The sequence below is a fragment of the Pseudopodoces humilis genome, chromosome 27 (genome assembly GCF_049639895.1).
Source record: "Pseudopodoces humilis isolate 2021_Gansu_Grassland_sample_001 chromosome 27, ASM4963989v1, whole genome shotgun sequence".
Taxonomy (NCBI): domain Eukaryota; kingdom Metazoa; phylum Chordata; class Aves; order Passeriformes; family Paridae; genus Pseudopodoces; species Pseudopodoces humilis.
Genome location: NC_142226.1, coordinates 4,887,883 through 4,903,542, shown reverse-complemented (window position 1 = coordinate 4,903,542; position 15,660 = coordinate 4,887,883). Strand labels below are relative to the sequence as shown.

General features: G+C 53.1%; 1 protein-coding gene across 16 annotated transcripts in view; it reads right to left on the bottom strand.

The window, feature by feature from the left end:
• MACF1 (microtubule actin crosslinking factor 1) overlaps positions 1–15,660 on the bottom strand; it is a 146,938-nt gene that overhangs the window by 12,164 nt on the left and 119,114 nt on the right. For 15 of the 16 annotated variants that reach the window (XM_088067401.1, XM_088067408.1, XM_088067404.1 and 12 more), the window contains 24 exons: positions 14,591–14,698; positions 14,035–14,253; positions 13,277–13,480; positions 11,274–11,505; positions 9,407–9,633; positions 7,730–7,852; positions 7,521–7,622; positions 7,043–7,144; positions 6,770–6,943; positions 6,519–6,674; positions 6,187–6,384; positions 5,616–5,744; positions 5,077–5,250; positions 4,229–4,384; positions 3,932–4,138; positions 3,700–3,819; positions 3,368–3,537; positions 3,110–3,269; positions 2,681–2,875; positions 1,942–2,070; positions 1,716–1,859; positions 1,421–1,609; positions 1,003–1,120; positions 21–184 (listed from right to left, as the gene is read on the bottom strand). In XM_088067401.1, the coding sequence (XP_087923527.1) occupies positions 21–184; positions 1,003–1,120; positions 1,421–1,609; positions 1,716–1,859; positions 1,942–2,070; positions 2,681–2,875; positions 3,110–3,269; positions 3,368–3,537; positions 3,700–3,819; positions 3,932–4,138; positions 4,229–4,384; positions 5,077–5,250; positions 5,616–5,744; positions 6,187–6,384; positions 6,519–6,674; positions 6,770–6,943; positions 7,043–7,144; positions 7,521–7,622; positions 7,730–7,852; positions 9,407–9,633; positions 11,274–11,505; positions 13,277–13,480; positions 14,035–14,253; positions 14,591–14,698 (3,900 nt within the window). Of the gene's footprint in view, positions 1–20; positions 185–1,002; positions 1,121–1,420; positions 1,610–1,715; positions 1,860–1,941; positions 2,071–2,680; positions 2,876–3,109; positions 3,270–3,367; positions 3,538–3,699; positions 3,820–3,931; positions 4,139–4,228; positions 4,385–5,076; positions 5,251–5,615; positions 5,745–6,186; positions 6,385–6,518; positions 6,675–6,769; positions 6,944–7,042; positions 7,145–7,520; positions 7,623–7,729; positions 7,853–9,406; positions 9,634–11,273; positions 11,506–12,922; positions 12,932–13,276; positions 13,481–14,034; positions 14,254–14,590; positions 14,699–15,660 lie in introns of all 16 variants that reach the window. The other variant, XM_088067415.1, reaches the window with a different exon arrangement.

Genomic DNA, 15,660 nt, shown 5'->3' with positions numbered 1-15,660 from the left:
ACCCAGCCTGGGGCTGTTACCTCCTCCAGCCTGTCCAGGGCATCGTTGAGCTTCCTCTGCCTCTCCAGGGCCAGCAGCCAGACCTGCTGCCAGCGTGCTGAGAGCTGGTTTATCCTGGGATTCTTGGTTTCTGACTGGGAGATGATGGGCATGGAGGGAGGAGCAGCCTGCCCCAAGGATTTCCCTGGGAAAAAAGGGAGAGAAGCTGTTTGAGGGGTTTTTTGTGGGTGCAGCGAGTCTGAAGAGCAGCAGTGAGATGTTGTGGATGCTAACTCTGTAACAGAGAGCTTGTGAAACTGCAGGTCATATAGCTCTCTCAGTCCAGCCTGAGAAAGTGGCCTGGGAAATTCATGGAAAGAATTAAAACAATCCTCAGAGACAGAAAACATCCTTGCAGGTATTGTTTTCTGCTTCTTGTTTTCTTTGCAGGAGAAAGTCAGGGGGTGGTGAACCCCACAGACCAATGATGGTGATGTAGTGGTTTACTAACCAGTAAAAGTTTCCTTTCTGTACTTTCCACGTATCAGTCTATAAAACAAACCTGAAGTAATAAACTAAGAGATATTCTCCTGACTGACTCCTGATGAGAGTCTGTGTCACTCACTCCCAGCCGTTCCTAATAGAGCGATAAGATGTGTTTTGGGTTTGTTTTTTTTTGGAAGGGAAAACCTCCCACGGCTTTGCTGGTTGTTGTCCCAAGGGATGCAGCGTCCCCAGTGAGGAGGACAGGGTGACAGACATCAGGAATTTGTGAAACCACATAAAAAGACCCCAAAACCTCATCCCAAAGCAGCTGCACAGAGAGGGAAGAGAGCAGCGCTGGCCCAAGCACCCCCCAGGAGCAGCACACCCTGTTTTGGGAAACGCCACCTGGATCCTCCCCTCCTGACAAGGCTCAGCCGCCTTCCTGAAGAGCAGGATGCCTTGTTAATTGATAATCAAAGCTAATCAGCTCCCTAGGAATTTCATTTCCTGCCATCCTAGGACCAGAAGCAGACTCACTGTTGCTGCGGGACTTGTCGATGAAGGGCCCGTGGGGAGGCTCCGTCGCTTTTCTTTTGTAGGTCTTGGTCACCCGGTCCACGTCCGGCTGTTTCCGTGTCATCTCCTCCATAAAGGACTGTCAGAACACACAAAGGATAAAAAAACCCTTTGCAATTTCACCCTTTTTTTGGTTCCTAGCCCTCGCTGGGAATGTGGCAGGCCTGTGGAGGGAGGTGAGCATCAAGCACCAGCGACTGGGGGCTGTGGTTGAGCTGCTGCTCAGCGCTGGCTTGGATTTGCCAGGGCTGGAGCTCATCCCTGAGCTGGTTTTGCTCCAGTTGGGTCCCACGCTGCTTTAACAGGGAATTCCAGGAGAAGCCGGTGCCTCCTCCAGCCAGGCAGCCAGGGGAAGCTCCCTCCTCAGCTCGGGGCTCACCTGGTGCTCGGAGATGAGCGCTTTGACCTGGTCAATATTCTGGGGCATGGGGTCCTGGTCCCGCTGGATCAGGGTGGTCTCAGCCCACTGGATCCAAGCCAGCAGCTCCTCCAGAAGCTCTGCATTGGCCACCAGCTCGGAAAGCGCCGACTCCAGTCTCTGCTGGTGCTGCTTTGCCCATGTGAGGACCTGTTGGAAACACGGGGTGACCACCCAGTGTCAGGGAAACCTGGAGCAGAACCCACGGCCATCCCTGGAACCACCTCCAGCCTGGAACTAACCCTGCAGGACTCACCTCCTCGAACCTGGCTCGGATGATGGTGATCCAGTGCTTGATGGTGGTGATGCAGTCGGGGTGGCAGGCGCCCAGGATGACCTCGCCCATCCCCACAGCCGCGTTCACGTCCGCCCTCTTCTCCTCCACTTTCTTCATGAACTCCTGGAAGCCCCAAAGGAATTATTTGGTGATGTTCCCCCTCCTAAACCCGGCCTGGGCTGTGTTTTTGGAGCTCCCCTGTTACCTTGTGGGCGTCGATGAGGGCCTGCAGGGCCTCGGCATCGTCCGGCAGCGCTCCCCGAAAGCGCAGGGACTGCTCCGCTTCCGAGAGCCACTCCAGCAGCATGTGCACGGCTGTCCTGAACTCCTCAGCCTGCAGCAACAACAGCACAGGCAAAAGTCAGCCCTCCACCTCCCCAGACAGGCTGCTGCATTCGCTCCTGGCAGCTGGAGTGACAACAGGGCTTTAAAAATGCACAAAAAGGGGGAGACAGCCCTGTTTGGGACTGGGGTTTGGGCTGCCGGCTCCTGCAGCGCTCAGGCACCTCCCTCCCCTCAGCATCAGCTGCACTGAAGAAGGAAATGTTTTTAAAAACAGCACAAGTGCTGTATCCTGAGCCATTTGGCACCTGGGTGGTTTATTCTGTAAATTGTCTACTTGACGTAAAAGCCGCTTAAAAGCCTTTGACCTTTTTGGTTGTTTTTTATTTTTAGCTTCAGTGGAGTCTCTCTGGACACTGGCAAACGCCAGCCTGGCCTGCCTGATCACTGCTGTGCACACCAGTGAGATCCTTCCATCCTCCCTTTTCAAACCAGCCTTCATCTGCTCATCTTTCAGGAGAACTGATATTGTTTCTGCAGGAACCACTGCAGGGCTGGCGTGTCCTGCCTGGCCAGGGCAAAACCTCATCCCTGAGCTTGGAACGAACCTGGAGCCCAGCAAAGCGCCCCAGGAGAGTTTCCAGCCCTGGTTTTCTCCTCACCTGCTTCAGGGCCTGCTCCAGGCGGGTTTGCTTGGACACAGACAGTTTGCACACGGTGTCCCAGCGGTTGCTCAGCTCCTGCAGCTGCACCTTCACCCAGGTGGTGTCGTCACGGCTGTTCTCGATCAGCTCCCGGCCCGAGCGCTTCAGCACCTGCACCGTCCCCGTGCGCTTCCCCAGCTCCTTCTGGAACACCTGGGTGGAGACAGCAGAGGCTGAGCGAGCTCAGGCAGCTCCACTCCTGTCACATTCCCAGTAGCGTGGAAATCCTTCTGATTTTTTTGCTGTTTTTCCCTCTTTGTATGCTGCAGGAAAGCAGGACAGGTGCTCCTGCAGCGCAGCACCGACTCTGCGTCGATGTTCTTCGGCTCCTGGGGAGGACAAACCCCACTCAGGCCTTGGAGAAGAGCTGGGGAGAGCTGTTCTCACCTTGTGAGCATCCATCAGGTTCATGACCAGATCCAGGTCCCCGTGGACGGGCTGGTCCTCGGCCAGCTGAGGTTCCACCTTGTAGAGCCAGTCCACCAAAGCCTGCAGAGCATCCATGAACTGCCCCGAGAACAGGAGGGCTTCTTCCAGCTTGTGCTGCCTGGAAAACAAACCTCCCAGTGAGCTTTTGTCACATCCCAGTGACCTCCAGCCTCCCCATGAAATCCCCGTGGCACACAGCCTTGGGGCTGGCCTCACCTTTCCACGGATTTCCCGCACACCGTGTCCCACTTATCCCGGACTTCTCCCAGCAGGTTGTCCAGCTTTTGAGTGTCATCTGCAAGCAAGGCTTTTTCCTTGAGGGCTCTGCCTGTCCTGATGGTGGTGTCGTAGACAGGCTGCTTCCCACCCAGAGTCTTCTGGAACTCCTGGGAAACGGAGAGAAAACAAAACGGCTTCAGAGAGCCTGGCCTCGGCTCTGAGGATTCCCAGATTTCCATGGCAATGGGAGGCATGGATGTGCTTTTCTCCTCTCCCTGCTCACCCTCCCAGCAGAGCCCCTGCCCAGCCTGGCTTTGGCAGAGTTTCACCTTGTGCTTGGAGAGCTGGAGCTTGATTTTGTCAGGATCATTGGAGATCTCCAGCTCCGAGTCCAGGTGGTTCTCTGCATCCTCCAGCCAATCAATCAGCTTCTTCCAGGCTTCGTGGAACTGCAAGGCAACACAAGCAAGCCTGAAATTTCACCCTGCTGGTGTCCCCAGTCCCTCTGTGCTCCTGGGACTCCTGCTGGCCGTTCCCTGGGGTCTGTCACACCCTTCTCACCTGCTTGGCTCTCTTCCTGGCGTCATCCAGAGCCCGTCCCCGCTCCACCGAGCGCTGCACCACCTTCTCCCAGCGGGACTGGACGCTGACCAGCAGGTTCTTGATCAGCACCACGTCCTGCTTCTGGCTGAGGAACTTCAGCTGGTTCCCGGTCTGGTCCAGCTCGATGATGCGATCCCGGTGCGCGTTCACCTCGTTGGCAAACACCTGCCAACAACGAAGGGTGTCAGAGGGGATGGATGTCACCTGGAGAAGCCACGGGGGAGGTGAGGGAGCCACCCTGGCTCCCTTGGGCACCTTGTGCTCGTCGATCTGGGCCAGCACGGCGGCGAGGATGAGGCTGGGGGGTGGTGCGATGTTCAGGCTCTGCTCAGCCAGGGTCAGCCAGTTGATGAAATCCTGGAGGGAGTTCTGGAAGTCTGTGGCCAGGGCCAATGCCTCCTCCAGCTTCGCCTGTGGCAGCGGGGAGGGAGAGAAAGAGAGGAAAAAAACACACAACACGGAGGGTGAGAGCTCTGATCTGCAGACAGAGGCGGCCTTTGTGTCCCTGCAGCAGGAACCTCATCGCCCCGGCCCGGGAACGCCACGGGTTTGCCAAGGGGAGGGGGCTGCAGTGAAAGGCTTTCTCTCCAAACAAGAATGGTCCCTGGAAGGGGAGCCCTCCCTCGGCACACGGGCAGCTGCGTCACCCTCAGCTTCCTGGGGAAGGAGCTCCGTGGGGACAGGGCTGGGTGGATGGGGGGATGATATCCTGATGGCAGCAGCTGCAAATTTATTCTGGGCCCAGGCCACCGAGGCCCTTGTTTTATCTCATCCCTGGCCAAAAGCTGAGGATGGAGTCAGCTCAGAGGAGGCTTTGGCTTGACCAACAAAGCCTGCCTTTGAGAGCTGCAGGAGGCTTCTTCCCACCTCCCTAAATTAACCCAAAATGCCATTTCACTCTCGTTTTCCCTGTGATTTAACCAATTCTGATGTGAAAACACCCCATGCTAACAGCTTGACAGAGCCACCTGAAAACAGACTCCACCTTCACGACCGAGGGAGGCGCATGAGAAAACCCCAACTCCCAGCTTTGCGTGGGACAGCAGAGTGGGAACACAGGGAGCAGGGGGCAGGGCTGGATGCATTTTCCCCTCAGGGTTTACCTTTCTCTCCTCCATCTTGGTGCTGACCAGACACCATTTCTGCTCCAGCAGGGCCACGCTCTGCTCCGTCTTCGAGCCGGAGCCGGAGTCGTCGCGGTTGAGCAGCATCAGCCTCCCCTTGGCCAGCAGCTGGCTGTAGACATCCTCCTTGGCTTTGAACTGGCTGTACAGCTCCTGCAAAGGGCCACCAGCCAGGTTATTATTATTATTTATAACCAGGGTTAGGCAAGTAAAGCTCAGAGAGGGAACACGTCGTGCTGCAGAGCTCCAGGTGATGGGAGCACGAGGTTGGGAAGTGACAGCAGAGCGACACTTTGAGCTGGGGAAAGGTGGTTAAAACATCCCGGTGATTGTTCCAGGCATCAAGTGCAAAATGATCTGTAAGAGGAGACCAGAGCAACCTCTTTTTTCCCCCATCACACACAGAAAGGAGAAGTTTTGATGCTGACATTTGACAGGAACTTGCTGAATTAAAAGCACTGCAAAAAAAAAAATAAAAAAATTAAAAAAACCCCAAAACATCTCTGCTGAGAAATTACCATGTGGGCATTGAGCTGCTCCCGGGCAGTTTCTGGCAGACCTCCTGTGGGTTTCGACGCCGACAATTGGCTCTCCATCCTCGTTAGCCACAGGAGGAAGTCTTCAATCTCACCATGGAAACCCTGAGCCTGTTCAGGAACAGAGAACGGCCCCGGATCAGATGACATCAGCCACCATTGATCATGTGCCAGGGGTAACGCTGTGTTTGCTTTGAGGGCAGATAAAGAGGCAGAGCTGGATGTGCCAGCGTGTTCAGGAGGGTGAGACGTGGCCTGTCCACAAGCCACAGGTGTGCCTGCTCCCCACTGCAGGCACTGAACCACAGCAGCCACAGAGAAACTTCCATAAAATAATCCAAAAACTTCCATAAAATAATCCAAAAACTTCCATAAAATAATCCAAAAACTTCCATAAAATAATCCAAAAACTTCCATAAAATAATCCAAAAACTTCCATAAAATCATCCCAGCGTCGCCCCAACTCCTTCCCCTTTCATTTCTCCCCAAAACAAAGGGGAAGAAGGTGGCACCCCACTGGGCAGGGGGGGCATTCCCAGTGCCCCCTGCCCACCTGCTGGAGGGTGGACTGCAGCTGCTGCTCCCTCTCCTCTGTTTTCTGCAGCACTGACTCCCAGCAGGAATTCAGCTTCTCCAGGCGGTTCCGCAGGCTGCTGGCGTCGTCCCCTGCGCTCGACTCCAGCAGCTCGTTCCCTGCTTTGTTCACGGTCTCCACGGTGGCTTGGTGGGCCAGGACGTCGTTCTTCAGCACCTGCACGAGGTGGGCAAACGTTGGACATCTCTCCTGAACACCCTGGGACCAAAGCAGCTCAAACCCTTCATGAGAAATCCAGTCCTGCCACGGGAAAAGGGGTAAAAATGTACCTGGAACGGGAAAATACTCACGTGGTGCTTGGCAAGCTCGACCTCGATGACTTTTGGGTCCCCGTTGATGGGTTTTTGGGCATCCAGCAGCTCCTCGGTGTGGGTCAGCCAGGCCATCAGCTCTGCCAGGGCGTGCTGGAACTGGCCCAGTGCCAGCAGGGCGGCTTCCAGCTTGTGCTGGGCAAGGACAGGGATGGAAAAGGGGAGTTTTAAAGGGCTGGGGAGCAGCGCAGTGAGTTTCATCTTGTGGCAGCCCCAGGTGCTCACTCTACCTGTCTGTGAGCAATTTTCTCGCCCAAGTTCTCCCAGAGATGTTTGAGCTCTGTCAGTGGTTCCTTGATGATGTCTCTGTCTGTCTCATCCGTAGCCTTTTTTAGCATCAGTTCACCTTGGTGATTAAGCTTTTCCATCTCAATCTGCTGCTGGTAAACCTCCATTTTAAACTCCTGCCAAGACAAGCAGGACAAAAACCAGAAGTGAGTGAATCACTGGAGCTCTGGGAGGCGAAGCAGCGCCGCAGAACCGCTCCCTCCCCTCCCAGGTACCTTCATCTCGTTCATCTGCTCCTTGACCGTGCTGAGGTCGGTGCCCACAGGGGACATGTTGCACAGTTTGATCACAGCGTTGTCCAGCCAGTCAAACATGGCCTGGAAGGGGCAAGGACAGCGTGAGGGAATGGAAAAGTGTCCCCCCTGCAGCTGGCCAGGGGATAAAGGTGGTCACTGCACCACCCCACGGCCAGGGAACTCTGTCAGGGCAGCTCTGCCTGTGCAGCTCCCTCCTGCCTTCCCTCATCCTGCTGCTCCGAGCAGGAATCAGGATTTGGGAACACCAATGCAATCAAAAATCCGCTCCTCCTCAGAGCTGGTGGTTGAGCTCAGGCTCCCTCAGAGCCTGCAGGCACTCGCCCAGGAGACGCTTCCTCCTTTAAGGAAGTGCAAATCCCAGCCCAGCTCCAGGGAGAGAGCTCAGGGTGGTGTTCCCAAGGTCCACCCACTCCACACCAGCAGCCCTGTCTCTTACTTGGAGCGTATCCTGGTACTGCACAGCCGACTGCATGGCCTCCTCCAGCTTCTCCAGCCTCTCCTTCCACGTCTTGTTTAGGTTTTCCCACGCGTTGTTCATCTGCGGAACGCGGGATTTGCCCACAAAATTTGTTAGGCTCCTCAGGCAGAGCTCCCACTTGCTCCCACCTGATTTTATCTGGAGGGGAAGCTGCTGGCTCTGCCCACCTCATCAATGCTCTTTTTCACTTCTGGCTTCTCAGTCTCTCCACAGGCAAAGATGAGGTCGGTGCCGAGGAGGCGGATGAACTCCAGCTCTTCGTGCAGCCCGTCTGTCTCCTCCTTGATGGTCTGCAGTGGCACAGCCACAGAAGAAAAACCTTGATGGCCAAACCCTCTTCCAAAACTGCTCCATGAGCAGGAGGGTACTCCCTGCTCCGGTGTCCTGCACCTTGGCCAACAGCCCAAACTCCAAAGCCCAGGAGCAGGTGACACAGAGAGCAGGTGGCCAATTCTGTCACCACCACCACCCTGCTGTGCTCCCACCTCTGGGACTAAAATAAAAACATTTGTGTTTAGCTGTGAGCCTGAACTGTCCTGGCTGAAGATGTTGTTTGTAGGAGATGTGCTGTTTACAGGAGCGTTCTGTCAATACAGGAGTGAGGGTTTTGAGGCTCAAAAGGTGCAAACCAGGGGCAGAATGGTTATGAAAAGGGAGCAGCAAGGCTAAACTTAGCAAAGCATAAAGAAACATCCCTGCTCCTCAAGGCCTGAGTCAACTCAAACCCACCTGAAGTGGACTTAAAACACACAAATCAATCCAAGCACTTATTTCTAAAAAATCTTAAATATACTCCACCTGTCTGTGAGCAAAATGTAATTTTGGCTTGACCAAAATCTAAATATACTCTTCCCACGCCAGCCAGCCTCTGACCAGAGCTCTGACCACACAGAACTCTGGGTGCTGCAGCTTCTCCTTTTTCTTCTCTCTCTTCTTCTACACTTCCTTTGTATTTTTCTTTCCTCCTGGATTTCTCCAGGTTTCTTCCTTTGGGCTGAGCTCCTTTGGGATCCTCCCAAAGTGGGGAGTCCCGCTTATCCCAGCTCTCTGGGTTTGAAGGAAACTCCTGAGCTGGTTGGAATCTCATTTCTTGTGTTTATTAGGATGTTATTACAGAACTTGGCAGGTCTCTCCAGACTTTCTGCACAAGTTAATTCACCACAACCTGGCTCATCTTGCTCTGATGGCACAAAGTGCCCCAAACCACGTGGCTGCTTCACTTTTATATCCATTTTTACCCTATTAACTACAGACACGTGTATTGTTTTATATTTTAATAAATAAGTTTTCTATATCTACGTAACTAAAACTACACCAATCACTCTTTGTGCTCTCAAAAACTGCAGGATCATGGAGAAGGAGGAAGAAGAGCTAAAAACCACACTTTTCTTCCTCCATCTTTACTCCATGTATTAAACCCCTCTAAAATCTGTATTTTTCATCTCAGTGGCATATTAAACATTTTACTACTTTCTACTTAATTTTCAATAAATCCTGGTTTACCCAGGGATATTTGGAGCCTTTCTGTCGATAGCAAATAGGATTGATACTTTTTTTTGGAGAATAAACAGAGAAATGTCTCTCCATTTCTGGATTCCTCCAGTGTGTTTCCCAAAACAGCAGCAGATAATGTGATTTAAGGTGAAGGATTTGTGAAATCCACTTCTGTTTTTTTCCCTTTGCAGCTGCAAACTGTGATGGAACTAACTCTTCATAGATTGACCACCCACAAAACTGATTTACAGCCAGCTCTGGCCATGGTCATGATCTAAGATCTTCTCAGTTTAGCAGCTAAGCTGAGGGCAGACAAGCTCCAGATGGAGGAACAGCTCCATGGGCCTCACCTCTGCTGCTTCCACCTGCTGCTTGATGATGGAGGGGTCAATGCCTGGGCTCTCCAGGTCGTGGACAATGTCCTGGGTGTCCTTGATGGTTGTCAGGAGCGCTGCCATGTCATACCAGAACTTCTCTGCGAGCTCCAGGACATCCAGGAACTTCATTTCACGCTCCTCGGTCCGAGCTTTGATGTCTTCCCAGAAGAAAACCATCTGATCCAGCTTGTCCTGGATGACTGTGGAAGGAAATGGAAGGGTTCAGTGAAGAAGGAAACGTTTTGACAATGCAAGAGCGTTTTGGAATCACTCAAAAAGAACAGATGGAATATCCAGAGGGGAATAACAATGGCCAGGACTATCAGAGCAGTAACTCTGGGAGATGCTGAGGGACGTGAGAAACTCCAGCTTGCAGAAAAGCCTTTATTTATGTGCAAGCTCGAGGCAAATTTGCCCACACGTTGTCCCTGTAACAAACCTCTGTTCTGGCCACCTCTAGCATGAAGTCCCTGCTCACTCAGCCCATGAGCTGCCAAGGGAGGTGCCAATTAGTGCCAATCGTGCTGATGGGCTTTTTGTGCTGCGGGATGTCCCTCCCCTCCATTAGATGAGGAATCAACATCAACAAATCCGGTGCCAGGGGCCACCAACAAGGGGCCAGCTGGGCTGGGAAGCCACAAATACTTCTTTTCTCTTCTGACTGATGCCACCCTGTCTGTTCCAGGTGGAAGAAGGCAAATCCATCCATCCATCCATCCATCCATCCATCATCCATCCATCATCCATCCATCCATCCATCATCCATCATCCATCCATCCATCATCCATCCATCATCCATCCATCATCCATCCATCATCCATCCATCCATCCATCATCCATCATCCATCCATCATCCATCCATCATCCATCCATCATCCATCCATCATCCATCATCCATCCATCATCCATCCATCATCCATCATCCATCCATCATCCATCCATCCATCCATCCATCCATCCATCCATCCATCCATCCATCATCCATCCATCCATCCATCCATCCATCCATCCATCATCCATCCATCATCCATCCATCCATCCATCATCCATCCATCCATCCATCATCCATCATCCATCCATCCATCCATCCATCCATCCATCCATCCATCCATCCATCCATCCATCCATCCATCCATCATCCATCATCCATCCATCCATCCATCCATCCATCCATCCATCCATCATCCATCCATCCATCCATCCATCATCCATCCATCCATCCATCCATCCATCCATCATCCATCCATCCATCCATCCATCCATCATCCATCCATCCATCATCCATCCATCCATCCATCATCCATCCATCCATCATCCATCCATCCATCATCATCATCCATCATCCATCCATCCATCCATCCATCCATCCTCCATCCATCCTTCCATCCATCATCCTTCATGCATCCATCATCCATCATTCCATCCATCATTCCATCCATCATCCATCCATCCATCCATCATCCATCAATCATCCATCCATCATCCATCCATCCTCCATCCATCCATCCTCCATCCATCATCCATCCATCCATCATCCATCCATCCTCCATTCATCATCCATCCATCATCCATCCATCATCCATCCATCCATCCATCCATCATCCATCCATCCATCATCCATCCATCCTCCATTCATCATCCATCCATTCATCCGTCATTTCTCCATCTCATCTTTGGTCCTAAGTCCAGGAGAACCTCCCAAATCCATCCAGAAGACTCATCCTTCCCCCTAACGCCAGGAGAACCCCCAAAACACTCCCCTGGGACATCAAAGCCTCCCCAGCAGTGACGGAGCCGCGGTTTGGGGAGAAGTTGGACGCTTAAATCCACCCGGAGATACCTTTGGCTGCCAGGTCCTTGTCTGCTCCCTGGGAGCGGCCGATGAGCTCTTCCCCCCGGCGTTTCAGGGCCTCGAAGGAGGGCTGCAGCTTCTCCAGCTCCACCGTGGAGTTCTTGTTCTCGCTGATGCACTCCCGGATCTTGTCGACCTCGGCGGGGATGAGGGGCGGCAGCCGCAGGCGGGAGGAGAGGCTCTCCAGGGTCTCCAGCATGGGCTCGATCTTGTCGTGGAACTGGAGAGGAGCAAAGCCGTTAGGGCAGGTGGGATGGGACAAAGTGACACCGCGGAGCCGCCAGCACGAGCCACGGCCCCGACAGGGGACGGACGACGCCTGCGACAGCAGCAACGACACCTCTGCAGCAGCAGTGACACCTCTGCAGCCTCCTGCTCACACCTGCCGAGCCCACAGAGCACCCACGGACACTCACAGAGCCACCACCAGCACCTGCCACCCAAACACGGCAGCGCCTCGGATTCAGCCCTAAAAATCCACTTTTTTTTTTATGCCGCTGTCTCGGTTTTGGTGGCTGGGCACGAAACCTCAGCGCAGCTTGAGGGAACAGCCAGGCAAAAAATGCAGCCCGTGTTTGGTGCTGATGGGAATCTCCACGTGGTGTAAGGCCAGTGGAAACCCATCCCAGATTTCAGGATCAGCAGGAGCTGCATGCGGGCGGGGAGGAGCTGCCACGGAGCTCCAAAGCAGAACCAGAAAGCCAGGAGTGAGGGAGGCAGCGGGGCTAGCAGGGTTTATTGTTTGGTTTTTTTTAAACACAAGTCAACTTTGGACTTAAAGATCCCAAACTGTCTCTGCTGGTGGGAAGGACAGCACTGGGGCTGCTCTTGTCCCTCTCCCAGTTCCTACTGGGAACTCTCCGGTGCAGGTACCCACCAAATCCCAGGCTCTCCCAGCAGAGAGGGGCCAGGGCTCTCGGTGCAAAGTTGATCAGGACAGGCTGGCTCAGCCAACAAGCAGCAGCAAGCCAGCACATCCAGCTGGAGCAGGGTGAACCTTTCCAAAAGCAAAACCTCTGCCCTGCAGGAAGCATTCCCAGCGGAAGCTGAGACCAGGCGGCAACGCAACCAAAGCCATCCCAAAAAATGTAATTCCCCCACCCCGGCGTTAATTTTGAAGCACGTTCTGCTGAGCTGTGCACGGAGCAGAAATGGAAGTCTGGGTGTCAGAGAGAATCAGGCCAGGGAAGGGTAAATGAATATCTGTGGTGGGGGGACTCGCTTACCTCCGAAATCTGCAATGGTGGGGCGCAGTCAACACAAGAATGAAATGGGACCGTGTGGGGAGGACGGGCACAGGCAGCAACACACACAGACAAACACATTCCACAATGGGAGTGAGAGATGAGAGGGGAGGGGAATGTGGGGGGGAAAAACTCGGAGTTAATACAAGTGCAAACCAAGAGAAGTGACTACACAATACAGGAATTAAGAAAATAAACACCCAGGACGTGACAAAAACCAACTGCGCTACGGTAACACGGGGTGAAATGAAACATAACTGGGGGTCATCAACCCTCAGGAGCAGGAACTTCACCCGCTTTCTGGACTTTAGCACCTCCAGTCTCTGCCCTTCCTTTCTTATTTCTCCTCTTTCACTCGCCCACCTCCTCAGGAGATGCCCAAATCCCAGAGACATCCGTTACCTCTCCCAAACAAATCACCCCTCACTGCACTCACAGCTTATCAGAACTGAAAATTATCTCTTTGAGCTCTTTCAAGAGGCCCTTCCAACCCTGGGAGGACACCAGAGCAGCCCCTTTGAACCAGCACCATTACCGAGGCCGTAAAAATTTACGACCCCATTTACAGCGTGGAGCCTCAAACACCTTCTCCTCTGCTCCCACGGGCAGCAGGAAACTCCCCTGGAGGTGCCTGACCACGTTATGCCTCCTCAAGGGGTTTTACAGGGGGAATAAAAGCACATTCCAAAGCACGTGGCTCTCCCGGGGGGCTGTGAGAGGAAGATTCACCTCCCTGGCCCCCCGTACCTGGGTGGACTGTGAGAAGGCCTCGTCGAGCGCCAGGGCCCGCTGGCAAACCTCCTCCTTGATTTTGGCATACAAAGCCTCAGCCCTGCAGTATTTTTCCTGCACCATCTCCCCTTCCTCGGGGTTGAGGTCCTTGAGCTGGGGCCCGATTTTCAGCAGCTTGTCGATGTGAGGTTTGTGCTCGGCGATGGACTCTCTCAGTTGCTAGGGAATAGAGGGGGGGGGGGGAAAAAAACAACACATTTGTTTAGAAATCTGCTGCGAGCCACTGCCTATTTATTCCAAGCAGCACTCCAAGAGCAGTGATGGCATCTGGGAGGAACTCACACCCTGGGTTTCATGCTCCAAGCACATGGCTCTTCCCAACATGGCTATGGCACGGGTCCTTCCCCAGCCTCTGACCCTCCCCACAGCTCCACGGGGGACCCCACTAGGAATTTTCTCCTTTGCTTAGCTCTACCCTAAAAGCACAAAGTGTTTGTTTTTTTTTTCCTGCCGTGAGCAGGAAGGAGATCCAAAAGCAGCCAGGTTTCCTTGGGAGCGAGCTGAATTTTGGTGGGGAGCGCTCCAACGTAACGAGGGAATTTCACGTGGCGCTCTCGCACTGCACCAGCAAAATTAACCAAAAATATCCCCAAAAATAACAGAAAAGGGAGGGAAAAAAGAGGAAAATTCAGAAGGAAAAAGTTGCTCTTGCCCCTGTCACCTGCTGAGGGCAGGGCTGATGGACAGGAGGTGCAAACCCTGCATCCTCTTACCCTCATGTCATCCTGCTGCTGCTTGAGCTGCTCGTGGTCGATGGCTGGGGGTGGCAGCTGGGAGAGGAGGGCTTGGGTCTCCTCAATCCATGGATTCAGCTCCTCGTAGGTCTCCCAAAACTGGTTGACCAGGACCTGGGCACGCTCCAAGCGGGCGTAGCGCTCCGAGTTGAGCTGGCTCACGGCCTCGTACTGCTGCACCAGGGACTCGGTTTTCTCCTTAAATAAAAGAGGGAGGAGAGTTATGGGGAGGGATGCAAAAGGGCCCAGGAAAAGGGCCAGCTCCATGCTGAGAGCTGGAAAAGAAGGAGGTGTCTTTGCTGGCCTTCCACGGTGTAATTCCAATTAAAGCAGCCTCGGGAATCTCCCCTCTCCCCATCCCCAAACCTCGCAATAAAAACAGGCAATAAAGGAGAGTCATAAATGTAAAGAGATTTCTGCTAACACTGGCGGGAATTACTGAAGATGGGGTAATTTTAAACTCCTTCAGCCCCTGCAAGGGCTGAGGATTCGCCTCTCTGCCCTCCTGTTGCAGTAAATAGCAGAGGGGGCTCACCTGCAGAACAGCTTTTTGTTCCTCGCCACAGGTCCCGAAGATCTCGTTGCGCTGGCTGAACAGCTCGTCCATGGAGTCTTTGTGCCGGATGATGTCGATGGAAAACGCCTGCAGAAGGAGAAAGGGGAGAGCTCAGAGCTGAGCCCAACCTCTCCCCAGCCTCCTGCCGAAGAGACCCCGCAAAACTCAGCGCAAGCGTCCTGTGGCAAACTGAGGATCTGGCTGGGAATGCAGATTCCTGCCTGTTTTCCTCATCTGAAACAACCTCTCTCTTTCAAAGACCCGAAAACAGCTCTCAAAATTAGGTGTAATCTATACCCAAGGTCCTCACTGGAGGAAAAGCTCCATCATCCATTTGTTAGTGGATGTTATCCCACAGAATGATGCTCCCCAGAGCTGCATCCACCAATAACTTCGCCATTCCCAAGGTCCATGAGATTAACAGCGGGAAGCTGAGCTCAATTTAACTTAATGCTCGATGGTTCAGTCCCCCCTCTCTTATAACACTGTCTTATTTTCCTTTTTCTTTCTTTAATTTGAAATCCAATAAGCCTGAGTGCTGCTCTGATTGCCCAGGCAAAGGGAAGAAAAGGGCTGTTTATTTAAAGTGCACGTTCTTTCAGGCATGAGCTCATCTCAAAGATATATAGGAAAAAAAAAAAACCCAACCCCTCCAGCACCTCTTTGTTCCACGTCTGGCTGCTGGGAGGGAACTGTGGAGTCCCTCGCTGCAGGGAACAATGAGCAAAAAAAGCAAATGGAAACCACCCTCATTAATCAATATATACATTTCTCTAAAGCCTTCCTGCTGCCAGTGCTGGTGAGACCCTGGCAGAGCTTGGAAAGGAGCAGTTCTCCCAAGGGAGATCAAAGCAAAGCACCCACCAAGCCCTAAATGGCTCCTGTAAACACACAGGAAGTTTTTCCTTGGGAAGCCCAAAACTTGGATGATTTAGAGCCATTTTTTTCCTTTTTTTTTTTTGTTATTTTTTCCCTTTCACATCTCAAGGACAAGTGTTGCGTCTCTCCTGCTGCTCCGGGCTCAGCACTGGGTAAAGCTGCTCGCCCAA